The 18,204-nt window shown below is 35.0% G+C and overlaps 1 protein-coding gene across 3 annotated transcripts in view; it reads left to right on the plus strand.

Annotated features, from left to right (window-relative positions):
• Window positions 1-2,834: 2,834 nt before the first annotated feature.
• Window positions 2,835-18,204, plus strand: part of TANK (TRAF family member associated NFKB activator) — a 93,951-nt gene continuing 78,581 nt past the window's right edge. The window contains exon 1 of one of the 3 annotated variants that reach the window (XM_027590372.1): window positions 2,835-2,969. Coding sequence is in view for 2 of the 3 variants with exons in the window: in XM_027590369.1 (XP_027446170.1) it covers window positions 3,025-3,074 (50 nt within the window). In the remaining variant the exon portion in view is untranslated. Of the gene's footprint in view, window positions 3,075-18,204 lie in introns of all 3 variants that reach the window. The other 2 variants (XM_027590369.1, XM_027590370.1) reach the window with 2 other exon arrangements.

The raw sequence follows: 18,204 nt of genomic DNA on the forward strand, positions 1-18,204 counted from the left end.
ATGAGCTCCTGAAGGGCAAGAAAAAGCCTTTTAATAATCCCTATACCCAGCACAGAACCAACACATAATAGATAATAAATGTTTATTGAATAAATAATTGAGCAAGCATGCTAACTACACATCCTTACTCATATAAGGCCAGTCATTAATGGAGATTACAGCTAAGTATAAGAACTATAAAGAGTAAGGCTATTTCCCTTTCCCTATCTCTTCCTACTTCAACCACATCTCCTTTCCCCATTCATTATGGCCAGAAATTCCATTAAATGGGGACACCTTTAACTCTACAACTCTCTAAGATATAAAATGCAAATATTCCCACCAGAGAAGCAGTTCTTTGACATAAATTTATATTAAGTTGCAAATTAGTGATACTAACTACTCCCTCCAGTGCAGTTTACAGAGATAGGGGCGTTAGCAGAAAAAGAATATCTATTATCCCTGCAGGTTCCAGCCCTGCTTTGGCCATGGGCCAATAAAAATCCTAGAGCATCAGCCTGCCAGCAAATAGAGGCTAGAAAATTCTGCTGCTTCCACAAATACCATGCCTGGAGCAAGGATCCACCCTGAAGTTTCCCATGTGATCATCTGAACCAAATTCCTCAATGGAACACCTATCCTAGGAAGCCCAGCTGCTGAATTAGCTTCTAGCTTCAGAGCTGCAGATATCTGCGTCCCCTCATGGAAGAGAGAGCCTATCCCTGAATCCCAGCCAGCAATGAAGAACCCTGGCCTTTTTGCCCACTACTGTCCTGAGGGAAGACGCTGCTTTCCCAGGATTCTTCTTAGGGAGGCCTTTCACCCAAATCTGCCCTGAGAACCCTGGGGCCCCAAGGTGGTGATATCTTCATTATTTGATTAGGAACTCCTTGGCCATTCACCTCTGCCTAAACAGGAACCTGACTTTGGCCTGTCATTCTCAAATTTGGCCTTGGAGCACCCTCACATCTCCTCCTGCCCTGGTCACTGTACTCTAACCTTTGTCATCCTGGCTTGGTGCCAGTTTGCTCCTTCCTCCCCCACGGTAGTCTCCGAATTTCTATCTGCCTGGTCACGTGGTGTATGACTCTGAGAGGAAAAAAGGAGGGGGAGGGAATAGGAAAAGGAACTGCCAGAGACAACAAAGATAAAAACTTCCATCTGTCTCACTTGTTTTGCCTAGAGCCAGAACTGCTCAGTGGCACAGGTTTTAAATTCCACGCACTCAGACAGAATTTCCTCAAAAACATCTCTTAACTGCAGCTTCTCCGTCTTGCCTCAAGACCCTCTTGCCACCAGTGCCCACCAGGTTGAGACCAAATTCCCAGGACTAGCCAGTTCTGCTGGAGCTTGGGCATCAGCCAAGCTCACGTGCCAAAGCAAATAGAAGAGGGAAAGGGCACAGAATGGAAAGACCAAAGGGGCATTTCCCAGCTAAGACATCAGCACTGCTTTAAAAAAAAAAAAAAAAAAAAAAAGCTGTGTTTTTAAAATTCTGCTCAGGCAAAAATATAAATTCTTGAGAAGAAAATTTTCCTTCCATTTTTTGTTTTATTTTGCTATATTTGCAATATTAGATAGGTTTTATTTTTCCATTGCATACAAGAAAGGTTAATGTTTGCTATCAGTAAGATAGTTGTAAAACACAAGTGCTGAGAGAAATTAATACTACACTATATGTTAGATTAGTAAATGGAATGTTTTTCATTACATGCTTATTCATCATTTTAGATGGCTTAAAACATATTTCCTTTTCACAGAATAATTTCATCATGAGTAGAAATATCTCAGGATTACTTAACATCTAATTTAAGAGAGGGCAGTGTGTTAAAGTAGAAAAGAAACAAGACAGAATCAGAAGCTCTAAATTCTAGCCCTTCTAACAGTGGAACTTCAGATGAAGTCTCAAACTCCTCATCTGCAGGATGCAGTAATTGAACAGAGACTCTCCATCTTTTGTCGCTGTTGTCACATTTTTCCGTTCAGTAACTTGATGTGCTAAGAGTGTGGTCCAGTAAAAAAAAGGAAATGCACTTGGATTCAAAAGACTCAGCTACCTCTAACTTTCTTTATGACTTTGAGCATTTACCCTCTCCTGTTTCCTCATCTGTAATAAAAAGGTAATGGAACATATGGTGTCTCAGGACATTCCCAGCTCTAAAATTTTATAACAAAGAAAAATGTCTACAGTGCATATGCTGCCTTCCTTTTGCATGTAAAACTTCATGTTTTGCTCCAAGTAGCCTGAGAAAAATAATAAAATGCTTCATAAAAAAATTTATGAAGCATTTCCCCTGTGTGCTGGAACATGCATGCACTCATCCACATGAACAGGGCACCTTTAGCTCCCAAGGAGAAAGCTGTCTTAAGAGCCTTTTTCGCTTCATCTTTCTTCTCCGTCTCCAAGACCATTCTCTGGAATCCAGCACAAACTTCATTATTACTAGGCTTCATCCTCATGACCTCTGTAGGCCTTGAAGCAAAGACAACCACACTCAAATCTAGTCTTTGCCTGCTGTTTTTAAGTATACTGCTTAAGTTAAAAAAAAAGAAAAGTGCCTTCTTAAAAGCTAAAAAAAAGCCATTTTTCAAACAGACAACATTTTCTTACATGAAAATGTGCTTAATCCAAAAATATTTTTGTGTTTACAATTTCTGGACTTTTGTTAAAATGCCCTAACTCATCAAGAAAAGTATCTTTGATTCAAAAGGAAGTCAGAGCTATAGTCACGGGTGGTTTACAGAACATTTGCTGGTAGTCTTTGCTTCATTTCAATATCTTGCCACGATTGGTTGTTGAGAGCTACAAATAAGGAAGTCTTCAATTTAGGGGATTTTTCAGTGGAAGTTCCCAGTTCAACACAAGGGAGAGCTCAGGTCAGTTTGGGCAGCATTGCTAGAGCCTGCAGATAAAGCTTCCAGACTCTGTAACTGACCACGTCTTTCAAGAGCACTAGTCTGTGAAGGAAGACTGATAACCTGGAGAAGAGGTAACCAAAATTTTAGTTGTTTCCTACCAATTCTCAGCCTAGCAAGGTAGCCTGCATGTCGCAGACTGAAGTGTTGCAGATTTGTTCTACTCTTGCTTCTGCAAAGTGAGTAATTTACGACATGATTCAATAATGTCTTTGTATTCATTGTCATAATTGGAAACTTGGCCCTTAAAAGATGGGGTCCCTAACCAAGACTCAAGATAATTTTTAAATACTGTGATCTTTTTACACTCTTCTCAACTTTTAAGATCAAATTTGTCTCTACTTGAAATGTTTTTTTTAAGTTTATATCTGGAATATATAAGCCTTCTCCAATGAGTGGTTTTTATAACATAATGTAAGACTTAAAAGATATGCGTTTGGCATAATTAAGTTGTATATAGCTTACTAGGTTGAACAGTAAACTAATACTGTAAATATTTGTACTTTTGGGGGACTGAATTTTTAAAAAATCAATTCTGGCCTGATCCAGGGTGTCCATTCAAAAATTAACTCAAGGTTACTATTTTTTCATCTCCTAAGAAACACGTGTAAATGAATATTTTTTTACAGCAAAATATTAACCTTACAAAAACCTTAACCTTTGCTATATTTACAATATTAGATAGGTTTTATTTTTCCATTGCATACAAGGAAGTTTAATGTTTGCTATCAGTAAGATAGTTGTAAAACACAAGTGCTGAAAGAAATTAATACTACACTGTATGTTAGATTAGTAAATGGAATGTTTTTCATTACACGCTTATTCATCATTTTAGATGGCTTAAAACATATTTCCTTACAGACAACATTGCATTTCCTATCTTAGAACATTTAAACTTTCACCATGGTAGTAATCCAGTCTTATTGGTACCAATTGGCCTTTATTTTCACAATCAAAAATGAATATTAAAGATTATGTAGTATTTTCTTAAGAATAATCCTAAGAAAAGTTGATAGTTTGGAAAGATTAAACAGCGAAAATCATTATCAACACCAATAGCTGCCGTTTATTGAATGTCTGCTGGAGAAAAACAGTCACAGGATCTTCCAGTTAGTAAGTGGCAGAGCAGAGCTCAAACCTGAATTCATATTGCTTCTTTTTCTTATGACTCTCTGTTACCACTGCTCTGCCCTCTTACAATATTGAAATCATATTTTGAGATGTCTTTTCCAAAGTGCAGAGTGATGGCAAGGGGGAAGGAAGATGACTTGGCCAGGGTCACAGAGCAGCCAAGTCATTCATAGAAGCTTGGAAGTCATTTCAAGGTCTCCCTTCTGCTCACTCTCCCACCCCATTCTCCTCATTCTTTCCAGGATGCACTTCTACCCATGCACAAGTGTACACATTAGTTTACTGCCATGCAGCGGGGGACATGGTTCTGTATACTGCGTCCAACCCGACCGAGGTTCCTGCAAGCAGGTAGTTAGGGCCCCAAAGCAACATCCAGTTATTTCTCTTAAACACTTGTGACAATGAAAGAGATGGCCACTGGAAAATTTAAAATCAATTTGTTAAATTCTGCCCCAAAAGTCCTAGTTGGAATTTCATGGAACTTACACATTAATTATGATCATCCTTACAGTAGAGAACCTTCCTTTCTGCACACATTTTTTTCTCTCCATGTATTAAGGCCTCGGAAAACACCATAGGTTCTTCATTTATTATAAAATGTATTTTATTTAATGTATTTTATTAATAATGTATTTATTATAAAATGTATTCCAATATATTTTATCTTCTTTGTGTATAGGGTTGGGGATGCTGTTTGGATAAGGACGTTCTTTCTACTGTATTTTCTAACTAATTACTGCTAGCATTTAGAAAAGTTCTTGGTTTCATATTTTTATCTTGTACCCGGCTATTATATTGATCCTCTATTTGTTCCAAATTGCTTTAGGTAATTCACATGGGATGCCTAGTTAAGAAAAATATAATTTTTTCTCCTCTTTTTTTTTCTTCTCACCAAAACTTTTAGAACAGTGTTTAATAACAGAGGAGATAGCAGCTGACCTTGTCTTGTTCTGATCTCAGTGGGAATTTCCCTAGTGGTTCACATTAAGAATGATGATGGCTGTTGGTTTGAGATAAATACATTTATCATAAAAACCAAATAACTACCAAATCTACTTCTCACTCTATTTTACAAAAGGTATATCAAGACTTCATGTTAACCTATATTCAATGTCTTTTTGGTATTATTAGAGATAACTGTAAGGTTTTTCTACTTAAGGGAGGTAGTGCTCTGCTGTTACACAATGCAGTTATTGCCTTATTTAAAAATTCTATGTTATCAAAAATCATGCTTCCATAATAAAGGTAGGTTTGTAATTATAAAGTATATTTAGTTATTGCTCTAGTTAAAATAATAAATTAGTTGATCAAAATGAACCAAACCAAACCTACACATTTCCTCATTCTCTCTTTAATCCACATGCAGAGATGCCTCTTCTCTATTATTTTGGCTTCACAATTCAGTTCACAACTCAAATTAACAGAAAAGAATGAAAACAATGTGGCGTAGCCAAGGAACCCTATCCAGGCAGAGCAACCAGATACTCAAACAAAGCAGCTGTTCCTACACTTTGTGCAAAAAACCTTTCTCCCAATGATGACTGTGCTAGTTGCAAGCCACAATTATGTTATAACCAACAGCGATATGCAAAATGTGTGTCCAAATTAATTAATCTTACACCAATTTATATTAAGAAAATATATGCTAAAAGAAATCTGTAATTTGTTGAGAACTTTTGCTTTCATTTTCACAAGTGATATTAATTTATATTTTTATTTTTTGATAAAAACACCAAAGTTTTCCATGTCCTAAAAAAGTTTAATGAGAGTTATCTGCTCCTTGAAAAGTTTAAAGAGCAAATCTTCACACTGTTTGTCCTCGGCACCCACTTTTGGAAGTAATTCTTTAAAAGCTTTCTAATATTTCTAATATTCTGTTTTGATCTAGTTTGGTTGAATGTTATTTTTTCCACAGAGTAAACTCTGATGGTTTATAAATGATCCTTTTCATCAAATTTTTCAAAGGTATTAGCATACACAGCATTCTCTTGTAATTTTTTCATCATCTCCTAACTATGTAGAATAATCTTTTTCACTACTAATTTTGTTCATTAATGTTTTCTCTCTTCTTTTTTTTTTTTTTTCCTGATTGACATGTCAAAGAATTTGTCTCTTGGATTTAACTATTATGATTAGCTCTTTTTTAAAATAGTTTTTGCTTTTATCTCTATCAGTATTTTCTCTTTTTTGAGATTTATTTATTTATTTAAGGGGAGTGGCAGAGGGAGAGGGAGAGAGAGAATCTCAAGCAGACTCCCCACTGAGCAGGGAGCCTGATGTGGGGCTTGAGCCTGAGATCATGACCTGAGCTAAAATTAAGAGTTGGAAGCTGAACCAACTGAGCCACCCAGGCGCCCCATCTTCATTAGTATTTTCTTAATGTCTCTTATTAGACTACAGTATTTTACTTTTTCTTTTCAATTTTTGAGTTAAATGCTTAGTTCATTGATTTTTTCTTTCCTGTTTTTAATGCAAGTATTAAGGCTAAGAATTTCCTGAGCACCATTTTAACTACATCTTACAACTTTTTATAGGTTACTTTCACATCATCATTATTTTATGGTTTTAATTGTAGCTTTATTTCCTCTTTGATCCAAGAGTTATTTAGAACAACCAAGTTTTTTTCAGTTAATAGCCTTTGTTTACAACAGTTTTAGATTTAGAGAAAAATTGAGCAAACACAACAGAGAGTTTCCATATTATCACCCTGCCTCACCTCATCACATAGTTTCCCTTATTTCTAACATCTTACATTAGAATGGTACATGTGTTACAATTAAGGAACGTATTGATATGTTTTTATTAACTCAATCCAGAGTTTATTCAAATTTTCTTATTTCTTTGCCTTTTAAAAAATTTAGGTAAAAATTCATGTAACATAAAATTGAACATGATAAAATGAACAATTCAGTAGCGTTTAATTGCATTCACAGTGTCATGCAACCACAGCCTCTATCCAGTGTCAAAACACTTTTATCACCCCAAAAAGAAACCCTGGGCCCATTAAGCAGGTGCTCTGCCTTTCTTGCTCCCCTCAACCCCTGGCAACCACCAATCTGTCTTTTGTCTTTATGGATGTATCTGTTCTGGCTATTGTATGTAAGTTAAATCATAGAATATGTGACTTTTTCTGACTGGTTTCTTTTACTTAACATAATGTTTTCAAGATTCATCCACGTTGTAGGATATATCCATACTTTATTCCTTTTATGGCCAAGCAATATTCGATTGTATGTATAACCACAATTTGTTTATTCCATTCATCTATTGTTGAGTAGAATAGTTGGGCTATTTTCACTTTATGGCTATTGTAAATAGTTTTGCTATGACCATGTATTTATATGTATTTATTTGAATACCTGTTTTCAATTCTTCTTGGGAATATACCAAGCGGTAGAATAGTGGGTAATATGGTAATTCTGTTTGACTTCTTAAGGAAGAACCAAATAGTTTTCCAAAGTTGTCAAACCATTTTACATGCCCACCAGAAATGTGTAAGAGCTCTGATTTCTCCACATTCTTGCCAACTCTTGTTATTTTCCATTGTTGTTGTTGTTGTTATTATTATTATTGCTATCTTAGTGTATGTGAAGTGGTACCTCGTTGTGGTTTTGATTTACATTTCCCTAATGACTAACGATGTCAAGCATCTTTTCATGTGCGTGTTGGAGATGTGTATAGTCTCCTTGAGAACTGTCTGTAAGTCCTTTAGCCATTTTTAAATTGGGTTGTTTGTCATTTTTGCTGTTGAGCTTTAAGAGTTCCTTATATATTCTGGATTCTTAGAGTCTTATCAAATATATGATTTGCAAATATTCTCTCCCATTCTGTAAATTATCTTTTGATCATTCTTTGATAACATCTTTCAATGCCCATTTTTTGTTAATTTTATGAAGTCAAATTTATTTTTTATTTTCTTGTTGATGATTTTGGTATCATATCTAAGAATCTATTGCCAACTTTAAGGTCATAATGATTTACCTCTATGTTTTGATCTAAAAGTTTCATAGTTTTCGCTGTTTATTTGATCCATTTTGAGTTAATTTTTATATATATGTGAGGAAAAGAGTCCACCTCCTTCTTTTGATTATGGCTGCGAGTTGTCCTAACATCATTTGTTAAAGAGACTATTCTTTCTCCATTGAATAGCCTTGGTGCCCATGTCAAATATCAATTCACCAAATACATATGGGTTTATTCTTCACTCTCAATTATAGTTCCATTAATCATATGACTACCCATATGCTAATACCACACTGTTTAGTTACAGGAGCTTTGTAGTAAGTTGTTAAATTGGAAAGTATGAGTCCTCCAATTTTTATTTTTCAGTATTCTCTGGCTACTCAGGGCCCCTTGTAATTCCATCTGAATTAAGGATCAACTTTTTACATTTCTGACAAAAAAAAAAATACCATTGGAATTTTGACATAGATTACATTAAATCTGTAGATCACTTTGAGAAGCCTTGTCATCTTAACAATATTAGTTCTTTTAATCCAAGAACACAGAACGTCTTTCCATTTATTTAGATATTTCTTCATTTCTTTCAGCAATGTTTTGTAGTTTTCAATGTACAAGTGTTTTACCTCTTTGGTTATATTTATTCCTAGATATCTTATTTTGGGGATGCTATTATAAATGGAATTATTTTCTTAATTTCTTTTTTGGATTTTTCATTAATGATGTATAGAAACACAACTGATTTTTGAGCATTGCCCTTGTATCCTGCAATTTTGCTAAACTCATTTATTAGCTCTACTAACTTCTTGTAGATTCTTTGGGATTTTCTATATATAAGATAATGTCATCTGCAAATAGAAATATTTTACTCTTGGTATGCCTGACTGGCTCAATTGTAGAGCATGCAACTTGTGGTTGTGAGTTTGGGACCCATGTTGGGTGTACATTTACTTAAAAATAAAATCTTGAAAAAAAATAATGTTTTTTTTTTCTTTTTTTCTTTTTCTTTTTCTTAAGACTTATTTATTTATTTATTTGAGAGAGAGTGAGCACAGGGGAAAGAGGCAGAGGGAGAGGGAGAGAGAATTCAGGCAGACTCTGTGCTGAGTGTGGAGCCCCACACAGGGCTTGATCTCACGACCCTGAGATCACGACCTGAACTGAAACCAGGAGTCTGATGCTCCACCAACAGCGCCACTCATGCCCCTTTATTTTTACTTCTCTCTAATTTATATGCCTTTTATTTCATTTTCTTGTTTAATCACTCTGGCTAAAACTTTCAGGACAGTGTTGCATAGTAGTGATGAAAGGATGCATCCTTGTCTGTTCCTGTTCTTAGGGGGAAATGTTCCAGTCTTTCACTATTGAGTTAGTTGTTAGCTGGAGGTTTTTCATAAATACTCTTTTTCACGTTGAGGAAGTTCCCTTCTATTCCAGGTTTCTAAGTCTTTTTTTTTTTTAATCATGAAAGGGTGTTAGATTTTGTGAAATGCCTTTTTTGCACTAATGGAGATCATCATGTGAGGTGTTTTTATTTTATTCCATAATGTGGTGCATTACACTGATTTTTTTTTTTTTCTTTAACCACCCTTGCAGTCCAGGGATAAATCACACTTGGTCATGATGCATAATCTATTTAATATGCTGTTGGATTCTGTTTGCTAGCATTTTGCGGAATTTTAAATCTTTATTCATAAAGAATATTGGGGGTTTTTTTGTGTTTTTTTTAAGATTTATTTATTTATTTATTTATTTATTTGACAGAGAGGGAGAGCACAAGCAGGGAGAGCAACAGGCAGAGGGAGAGGGAGAAGCAAGCTCACCAAGCAGGGAGCCCGTTGCAGGGCTCAATCCCTGGACCCTGGGACCGTGACCTGAGCCAAAGGCAGACACTTAATGACTGAGCCACCCAGGCACCCCAGAATATTGGTTTTTAATTTTCTTTTTTTCTGGTGTTTTTGTCTGGCTTTGATATCACAGTAATGCTGGCTTCATAAAATGAGTTAGGAACTATTCCCTCCACCTCTATTTTTTTGAGTTTGAGGAGGGTTGTGCTAAATCTTTTTTAAGTGTCTGATAGAATTCTCCAGTGAAACCATCTGGTTCTGGACTTTTCTTTGTTGGGAGGTTTCTGATTACTGATTCAATCTCTTTATTTGTTATAGGTCTGTTCAGATTTTCTGTTTCTTCTGTTTGAGTTTTCATTGTGTTTTTCTAGGAATTTCTACATCTCAACTACATTATCTTATTTGTTGGCCTATAATTCATAGTAGTCTCTTATAATCCATGTTATTTCTATTTGGTGGTGGCAATGTCCCCACTTTCATTTCTGGTTTTAGTTATTTATTATTCTCTTCCTTTTTTTCTTATAAGTATAGAAAAATTTTGTCAATTTTGCAGATCTTCTCAAAGAACCAACTTAGACTTCATTGATTCTATTGCTTTTTTTTCCTATTTCATTTATCTCTGCTCTAATCTCTACTATTTCCTTCCTTCTGCTAGCTTTGGGTTTAGCTTGCTCTCCTTTTTCTAGTTCCTTGAAGTGTAAAGTTAGGTTATTGATTTCAGAGCTTTCTTCTTTTCTAATGTAGATGTTAACTACTATTAATTTCTCTCTGAGCACTGTTTTCACTCATCCTGTAAGGCTTGGTATGGTACAATTTTGTTTTCATTAATCTGTAATCAAAAGATTGATCAGTAGTTTAAGAATGTGTTGCTTAATTTGCACATATTTGAATTTTCCAGTTTTCTTTCTGTTATTGCTGTCTAGCTTCATTCATTTTGGTTGGAAAAGACACTTTGTATGACTTCATTCTTTTTAAATATATTGGGACTTTTTTGTGGCCTACCATTTGTTTATCCTGGAGAAGGTTCCATATCTACTTGAGAAGAACGTGTATTCTGCTGTTGTTGGGTGAAATGGTCTATATATGTATATTAGGTCTAGTTGATTTACACTATTATTGAAGTCCTCTCTCTTTCTTGATCTTCTATTTTTCTACCCATATTAAAAGTGGTGTAGTAAATTCTCCAACTGTTATTGTAGTACTGTCTATTTCTCCCTTCAATTCTATCAATATTTGCTTCATATATTTAGAGGATCTATTGTTTGATGTGTAAATGTGTATAATTGTTATATCTTTTTGATTAGTGACCCTTTTCAATATATAATGTCCTTTTTTGTCCCTTGTAACAGTTTTTGACTTGAAAGGTATTTTGTGTTAATATAATTACCCCATGTTTCTTTTGGTTACTGTCTGCATGGAAAATCTTTTTTCCAACATTTTACTTTCAAATTAGTTGTGTCTTTGGATCTAAAGTAAGTCTCTTGTAGTAAGCATATAGTTTGATCATGTTATATTATCCATTCTGCTAAGTTTTGCCTTTTGATTAGTGAGGTTAATTCATTTATATTTAAAGAAATTACTGATAAGGAAGGACTTACATCTGCCATTTTGCTATTTGATTTCTGTATGCTTTATACCATTTTTCTGTTCCTCACTTCTCACATTAGTGCCTTCTTCTGTGTTTAATTGATCCTTCGCTTTGTACTATTTTATTCCCTTCTCCTTTTATTTTATATATATATATATTTTAGATATTGTTTTAGTGCTTACTGTGGTAATTACAATTAGCAATTTAAATTTATAACTATCCAATTTGAATTAATACCAACTTAGCTTCAATAATATGCAAAAGCTTTATTCCTATATAGCTTAGTTCCTATAAACCAAAAATACAATTATGCTTGCTTTCATATTCATCAATGTAATTGTCTTTGCCAAATTTTTTTCTTTGTAATCCTTTCAATTATTGTCTAGTAGACTTTTATCTAAGCCTAAAGGACTCCCTTTATCATTTCTCATAGGGTAAATAAGTCTACTAACACTGAACTCCTTCAGGTTTTGATTATCTCAGAGCATCTTAATTTTTCCTTCATTTTTGAAGAATAATTTTGCCAGATAGAGAATTCTTGGTTGACATCTATTTTTTTAGCATTTTAAATATGTCATCCCACTGCCTCCTAGACTCAATGATTTCAAAGTGAAAGTGGCTGTTAATCTCACTGAGGATCCCTTGTACATAATGAGTCACCTTGCTCTTACTACTTTCAAGATTCTTTCATCTGTGGCTCTCAACAATTTGGTTATAATGTGCTTTGGTATAGATCTCTTTGAGTTTATCTTACTGGAGTTCACTGAGTATAACATTTGGAATTTGACAAGAGAGAAAATGAGGAGAACCATTAGGAGGCTAGTATGGTACATAAGAATTGATGGTGGCTTGAACAAGGGGTGGCAATAGGGACAGAGAATGGCAATGAAGACAGTGTGTAACAACGAGGACAGAAAGTATATGCATGCAAGACATGTTGCAGAGGAGTACTCATGTGAATTACCTTATTGAGTGACTGATTAAATGTCAGGAAGTAAGAGTTTTATATTTTTGTTATATGGGGCAATGTTTTCTTTTCTTTCTTCCTCTATTAATGTGAAAATAAACATACAATTTTGAATTCTACTTGTAGTTACTTACCTTCACATTAAAAAAAACCCTAAAATAATATATGTCTAATTATCATAGTTAGAATGACATCCTGTCTATCATCTCCTTATTTCTACAAGTAGAAGATAAGAAAAATAGTAAATTAGAACTTTTCACTTCCTGCCACCTCTCTTCCACCCACTTGAGTTTTTATTGCTATAAACAGGAATTTTAGAATACATTATTATTAAATTATTTATTTATACGTGTACCTTATATCTTCAAAATTATTTTTAATAGCCTCATTATATTTGCTACAAATTTTCACTTAATCCAATAGTTATTTCCAATATTTACAAATATTTGTTTTATCTCAGAATTTTTCTTTTCCTTTTTTAAAAAAAATTGATTCCCTTCTTGACTAACTGAAGTGTATCTTCAACTATTTCAGGAAATGGGTAGTATATTTCTGAACCTTGAGGTATCAAAGAATATCTTTGTTTTCATTTCCTATGTGAATGATAACTTGGGTGGTTATAGACTTTGTAAGTTAAAACTCTCCCATGCATCTGTAGATGTTATTCTAATCAGCTTCTGAAGTTTAATGTTGAAGTCTATTTTTCTTTCTTTGCAAGTAATTAATTCTTTTCTTCCTTCCAATAATTCTTATTGAATTCTTTCCATACTTTAGATTTAAGAAAACTTCCCTTATCCTCTCAAGCCTGGACTCCAGTGTGTTTTCCAAGTACCCTATACTGACCACTATTGTAATATTATAATACTACATTGTGCAGTAATTGTCTGTTTCTCCTATGTATGTTAGCCACAACAGACACTAAGTTCTTTTAAAGTAGGACTGTGTCTTGGTCATCTTTGCATCTCTAACTTTTAGCACATAGCAAGCACTCAAAAAATATTTGCTGAATAAATAAATAAATTGATAAATCATTTCATATCAAAATTTTTATCAAGATATGTCAAAGTTTTTGGTCTCTTTTCACTAATACGTTTCAAAACTTATTGAGTCCTTTTCATCTCCAATTGCTTTGGATATATCTTCTGATATATCTTTGGTTGCTATTTCTGTTCTATTTACTCTGATCTCTTCTTCAGGAAGAAGTTAGAGCAGTTTCTTTCCACTACCCATTTCATGGTCTTCGTCTATTTGTCCTTTCCATTGACATTTGAGAGAGTTTTTCAGGCTTTTACTCTAATCACTGATTTAATATTCTGCAGTATTGATTCCATCCTTGATTATGTTCAAATCATATTTTAATTTTGCCATTGCGTGTTTTATGTCCTTACAGCCTTAACTTATCCAACTTTATTTTTATTTCTCCCTGCCTCTTAACTAGGTCCTTCCTTTTCTTAGTCTAATATCTTGTCTAATATGACATCTCTTTTTTCACAGAAAATGCAAAGCAGATTTTTCCCATCTACTTATGCTTCTGGTAAACCATTTTCCAAAGTTCCATTGTCTCTGCATTTTGAGAACTCTGTTTTCTTCCTTTATGCAGTATAATCTTTTCAAAGGGATGCTTTGTCTTGTATTTTCTCATTCCAATCATTCTGTAGCCCTTACTAACCAGATGTATGGATTTTCCTTGGTTCTTCTCATTATCTACCTGATTTCTATTAGTTCCTCAGCACAGATATGGAGCTGAGGGGCAAGTAGACATTAACAGATCACAGGGACATTTTTGGCCTGAAGCTGACATTTATTAATTTTTTTAAAGATTTTATTTATTTATTTGAGAGAGAGAGAGAATGAGAGATAGAAAGCACGAGAGGGAAGAGGGTCAGAGGGAGAAGCAGACTCCCTGCTGAGCAGGAAGCCTGATACAGGACTCGATCTCGGGACTCCAGGATCATGACCTGAGCCGAAGGCAGTCGCTTAACCAACTGAGCCACCCAGGCGCCCTGACATTTATTAATTTTGTCACTATAGGTATTGACCTGAGGTGAGATCCCTTACCTTTATTGCCTAGTTATTTTAGGATGAAGAAGAGAATTCCTGGTTAATCAGAAATAATCATTGGTCTTTTCCTTGATGGGAACCATATATGAAAAATCAAAGTCTCAGAAATAGTCAAACCCACAGCTCTGTCTGCTCATCCCCTTTAATTATTGGCTTCACATATCCTTAAATATAGAGCATCACATTTATATACTTCCATTGGGATCGTATTGGTATACTCCAAACCACAGCTCAAAAAATAATAGAGAGAAGTACTAATGGGGAACATTGGGGCAAGGAGGTGTCAAATACTATGTACAGGTCACACATAGTAGTGGGGTTACTGCCCAATTCACTAGCAGGTGCCATGAGGCAGATCATTTTATTACTGTTCTTCAGGCCAGCAGATTTCCTCATTCTCAAGCAACAAAGGTTATGTCCATTTCAGCCCCACAGTTCTTGGAAATGATTGGAAATCCTGTCAAATTTTGTCACTAGGATGCTTGTTGGCAGGGTTACAGCTACTCTTTTGATGCTTTTTTTCTGACTTAGAAAAAGTCATTCCTTCGGGGAAGACTCAAGCCCAAGAGGGCAAATCTTGGCAAGTGACCACCCCTGTCAGCTAGGTGCTCTGTGTAGGGCAGAGCCTGCTCAGCCATACGTGCTGGATCTGGTCATCAATTCTTCCTTTCAGTGTTATTATGAGTTCTCACATTTTTCTGATTTTTTTATTACGTCTGAATTTAGAGTCTGAAACACAAACAGCTAGTCCAGATGTCATCCTAAATCGGAAGTCAACCAGATTCTATTAATAGTGATACTTCACATCAAAGATTTGATGGAGATCATTGATGCATACCTGACATTCCAAGTTGTAGTAAGTGTTTATACTGGCAGCATTCCTTGTCCCTAGATTTATATTCAGAATGCTCAATAAAATATTAAGCAGTTTTGAAAATAGAACCTAAAATATTTTTAATGAGCCCGCAGTTCTCATTTTCATCCCATTCTACCCCATAGTACTGCTTGCTAACCTAATGTATATTAATATTTATGAGTAAAGGAAAATTGAAGTGAACTATGTCATTCTTTTAAAGGACTAATCCTCAAATAAATGTCTCAACTCAGTTCCTAACCTTAATAAAATATACTGTATGTCAGTTCTAAAAAATTCATCATCATTATAGAAAAAGGAAAATGTTTGACCTTATCTTAGCCTAAAATTCATCTATTTACCCCAGCATTCATGCATGTTTCACACACTGGAGAAATATGCAGCCATTTCTCTTTATGATTACAACATCATGGAATTGAAAGGAGAGAAAAATATATATTTAAGTAATGTGTATGTTTAATTTTTTTATACCTTATTCAAAGCTCTTAACACCTCCACATTCAAAATGCTTATGCATTTAGTTTTAGATTCTGGGTGTATTATTAAACACTATTTCAATTAGAAATCATCAAAGCAGCTCTTTCAATTTGCTCAAAAGTTGGGTGAGTTAGACTTCATTAAAATAAAAAAATTTCTGCTCTGCAAAAGACCCTGTCAAGAGAATGAAAAGACCAGCCACATACTGGAAGAAAAATATTTGCAAAAGATACATCTGATAAAGGACTGTTAGCCAAAATACACAAAGAACTCTTAAAATTCAACAAGAAGAAATCAAAGAACACAAATTTAAATGGGCCAAAGATCTTAACAGATATCTCACCAGAGAAGATGTACAGATAGATGGCAAATAACCATATGAGAAGATGCTCCACATCATATGTCATCAGGGAAGTGAAAATTAAAACAATGAGATATACTACATGCCTGTTATAATGGCCAAGATCTAGAACACTGACAACACCAAATGCTGGCAGGGATGTGGAGCAACAGGAAGCTCTCATTCATTGCTAGTGGGCATACAAAATGGTCCAGTCACTTTGGAAGACAGTTTGACAGCTTCTTTCCAAGCTAAACATACTAAATATATATATGCTCCAACAATCCTACCCCTTGGTATTTACCCAAAGGAGTTGAAAACTTATGTCCACACAAAAACCTGCACACTAATGTTATAGCAGCTCAATTTATAATCGCCAAAACCTGGAAGCAACCAAGACATCCCTTAGTAGGTTAATGGATAAATAAACTGTGGTACATCCAGACAATAGACTGTTATTCAGTGCTAAAAAAGAAACAAGCTACCAAGTCATGAAAAGACATGGAGGAAACTGAAATGTACATTACTAAGTGAAAGTAGTTAATCTGAAAAAGCTACATACTTTTTGATACCAACCATAGGACTTTCTGGAAAAGGCAAAACTATGGAGACAGTAAAAAGATGAATGGTTGACAGAGATTGGGGGTGGGAGGGATGAATAAGTGGAGCACAGAGGATTTTTGCGGCAGTGAAACTACTCTAGTATAGTATGATACTACAATGATGGATACATGTTATTATATATCTGTCCAGGATGAACCCTAAAGGAAACTATGGACTTTGGAAGACGATGTTATGTTGATGTAGATTCATCAGTTGTGACAAATATACCACTCTGGTGGGAGATGTTAATAATGGAAGAGATTTCTGCATGTTGGGATAGCGAGTATATGGGAAATCTCTGTACCTCCCATTCAATTTTGCTATAAACCTAAAACTGCTATAAAAAAAAAATTCTTTAAAAAAACAGTGCTTTACGGCACTTGGGTGGCTCAGTTGGTTAAGCAACTGCCTTCGGCTCAGGTCATGATCCTGGAGTCCCGGGATCGAGTCCCACATCAGGCTCCCTGCTCAGCAGGGAGTCCCCTTCTCCCTCTGACCCTCCTCCCTCTCATGCTCTCTGTCTCATTCTGTCTCTCGCAAATAAATAAAATCTTTAAAAAAATTTAAAAAAAAAGAGAACATCTCTTTAAAAAAAAACAGTGCTTTACTGTCATATTCAACTCAATTACTTATTATAAGAAACTGTTCAACTGATCACAATGTTATATATGAGAAGTTTCTGTTTGTTTAAACATTTTTTTGCAGTATGTTTTGGCTTTGACTTTTAAAAGTAAACCAATATTAAAAAGTGCACCGTAACTTCGTAGGTTTTTAAATCTTGGATTTACAGGCCTAAGGAAAGAAGTACAAACATCCATGGCTCAGAAGTGTAAGGAGGAAGTGTGGCAACCAGAACCTGAGCCTCCTGCTCTAACAGAGAAAAAATACAATCCCAGGAAGAGCAAGATGCTGGGCTCCCCTAAGAAGATAGCAGCTTCTAAGATATATGGGACCATATGACCAGAAAAAAGGGAGCTCAAGAATTCCAGACCTAGGCTTGAATCTTTCAGGATGAATAAAGAATCACTGGCTGAAGATTTAATCAGGCATGGATTAGCCAAGATCACCAGGACAAGAAAGTTCTCAACTTCAGAAATTTTGTCAAGTCTATGGATATAAACTATGTTCTAGAGCAGGCTGTGCCTGATAACAACATATAGTATTTGTGGTCCTTTTAATCCAGTCTATCAAACTATTACTTCGATGTCCTTAGTATGCTTGTGCTTGGTGAGGAGGTCTTTTTCAAACATTATCAACCCATGTCAGATATGTGCAAAAGTGGTGAGATTTTAAAAAATATTCTTAAGTTAAATAAATAAAATGGGAAGTTTCCTATTACTATGGAAGCTTCTGAGAGTGCTACATGCATTCAGCCAGACGCACTCAATGTGGTTAAGTCCTACCCTCAGTCCTCTCAGGAAGCTTGAACCTGTGCCATGGATTTGACTGCTATTTTCGTGC

The sequence above is a fragment of the Zalophus californianus genome, chromosome 3 (genome assembly GCF_009762305.2).
Source record: "Zalophus californianus isolate mZalCal1 chromosome 3, mZalCal1.pri.v2, whole genome shotgun sequence".
Taxonomy (NCBI): domain Eukaryota; kingdom Metazoa; phylum Chordata; class Mammalia; order Carnivora; family Otariidae; genus Zalophus; species Zalophus californianus.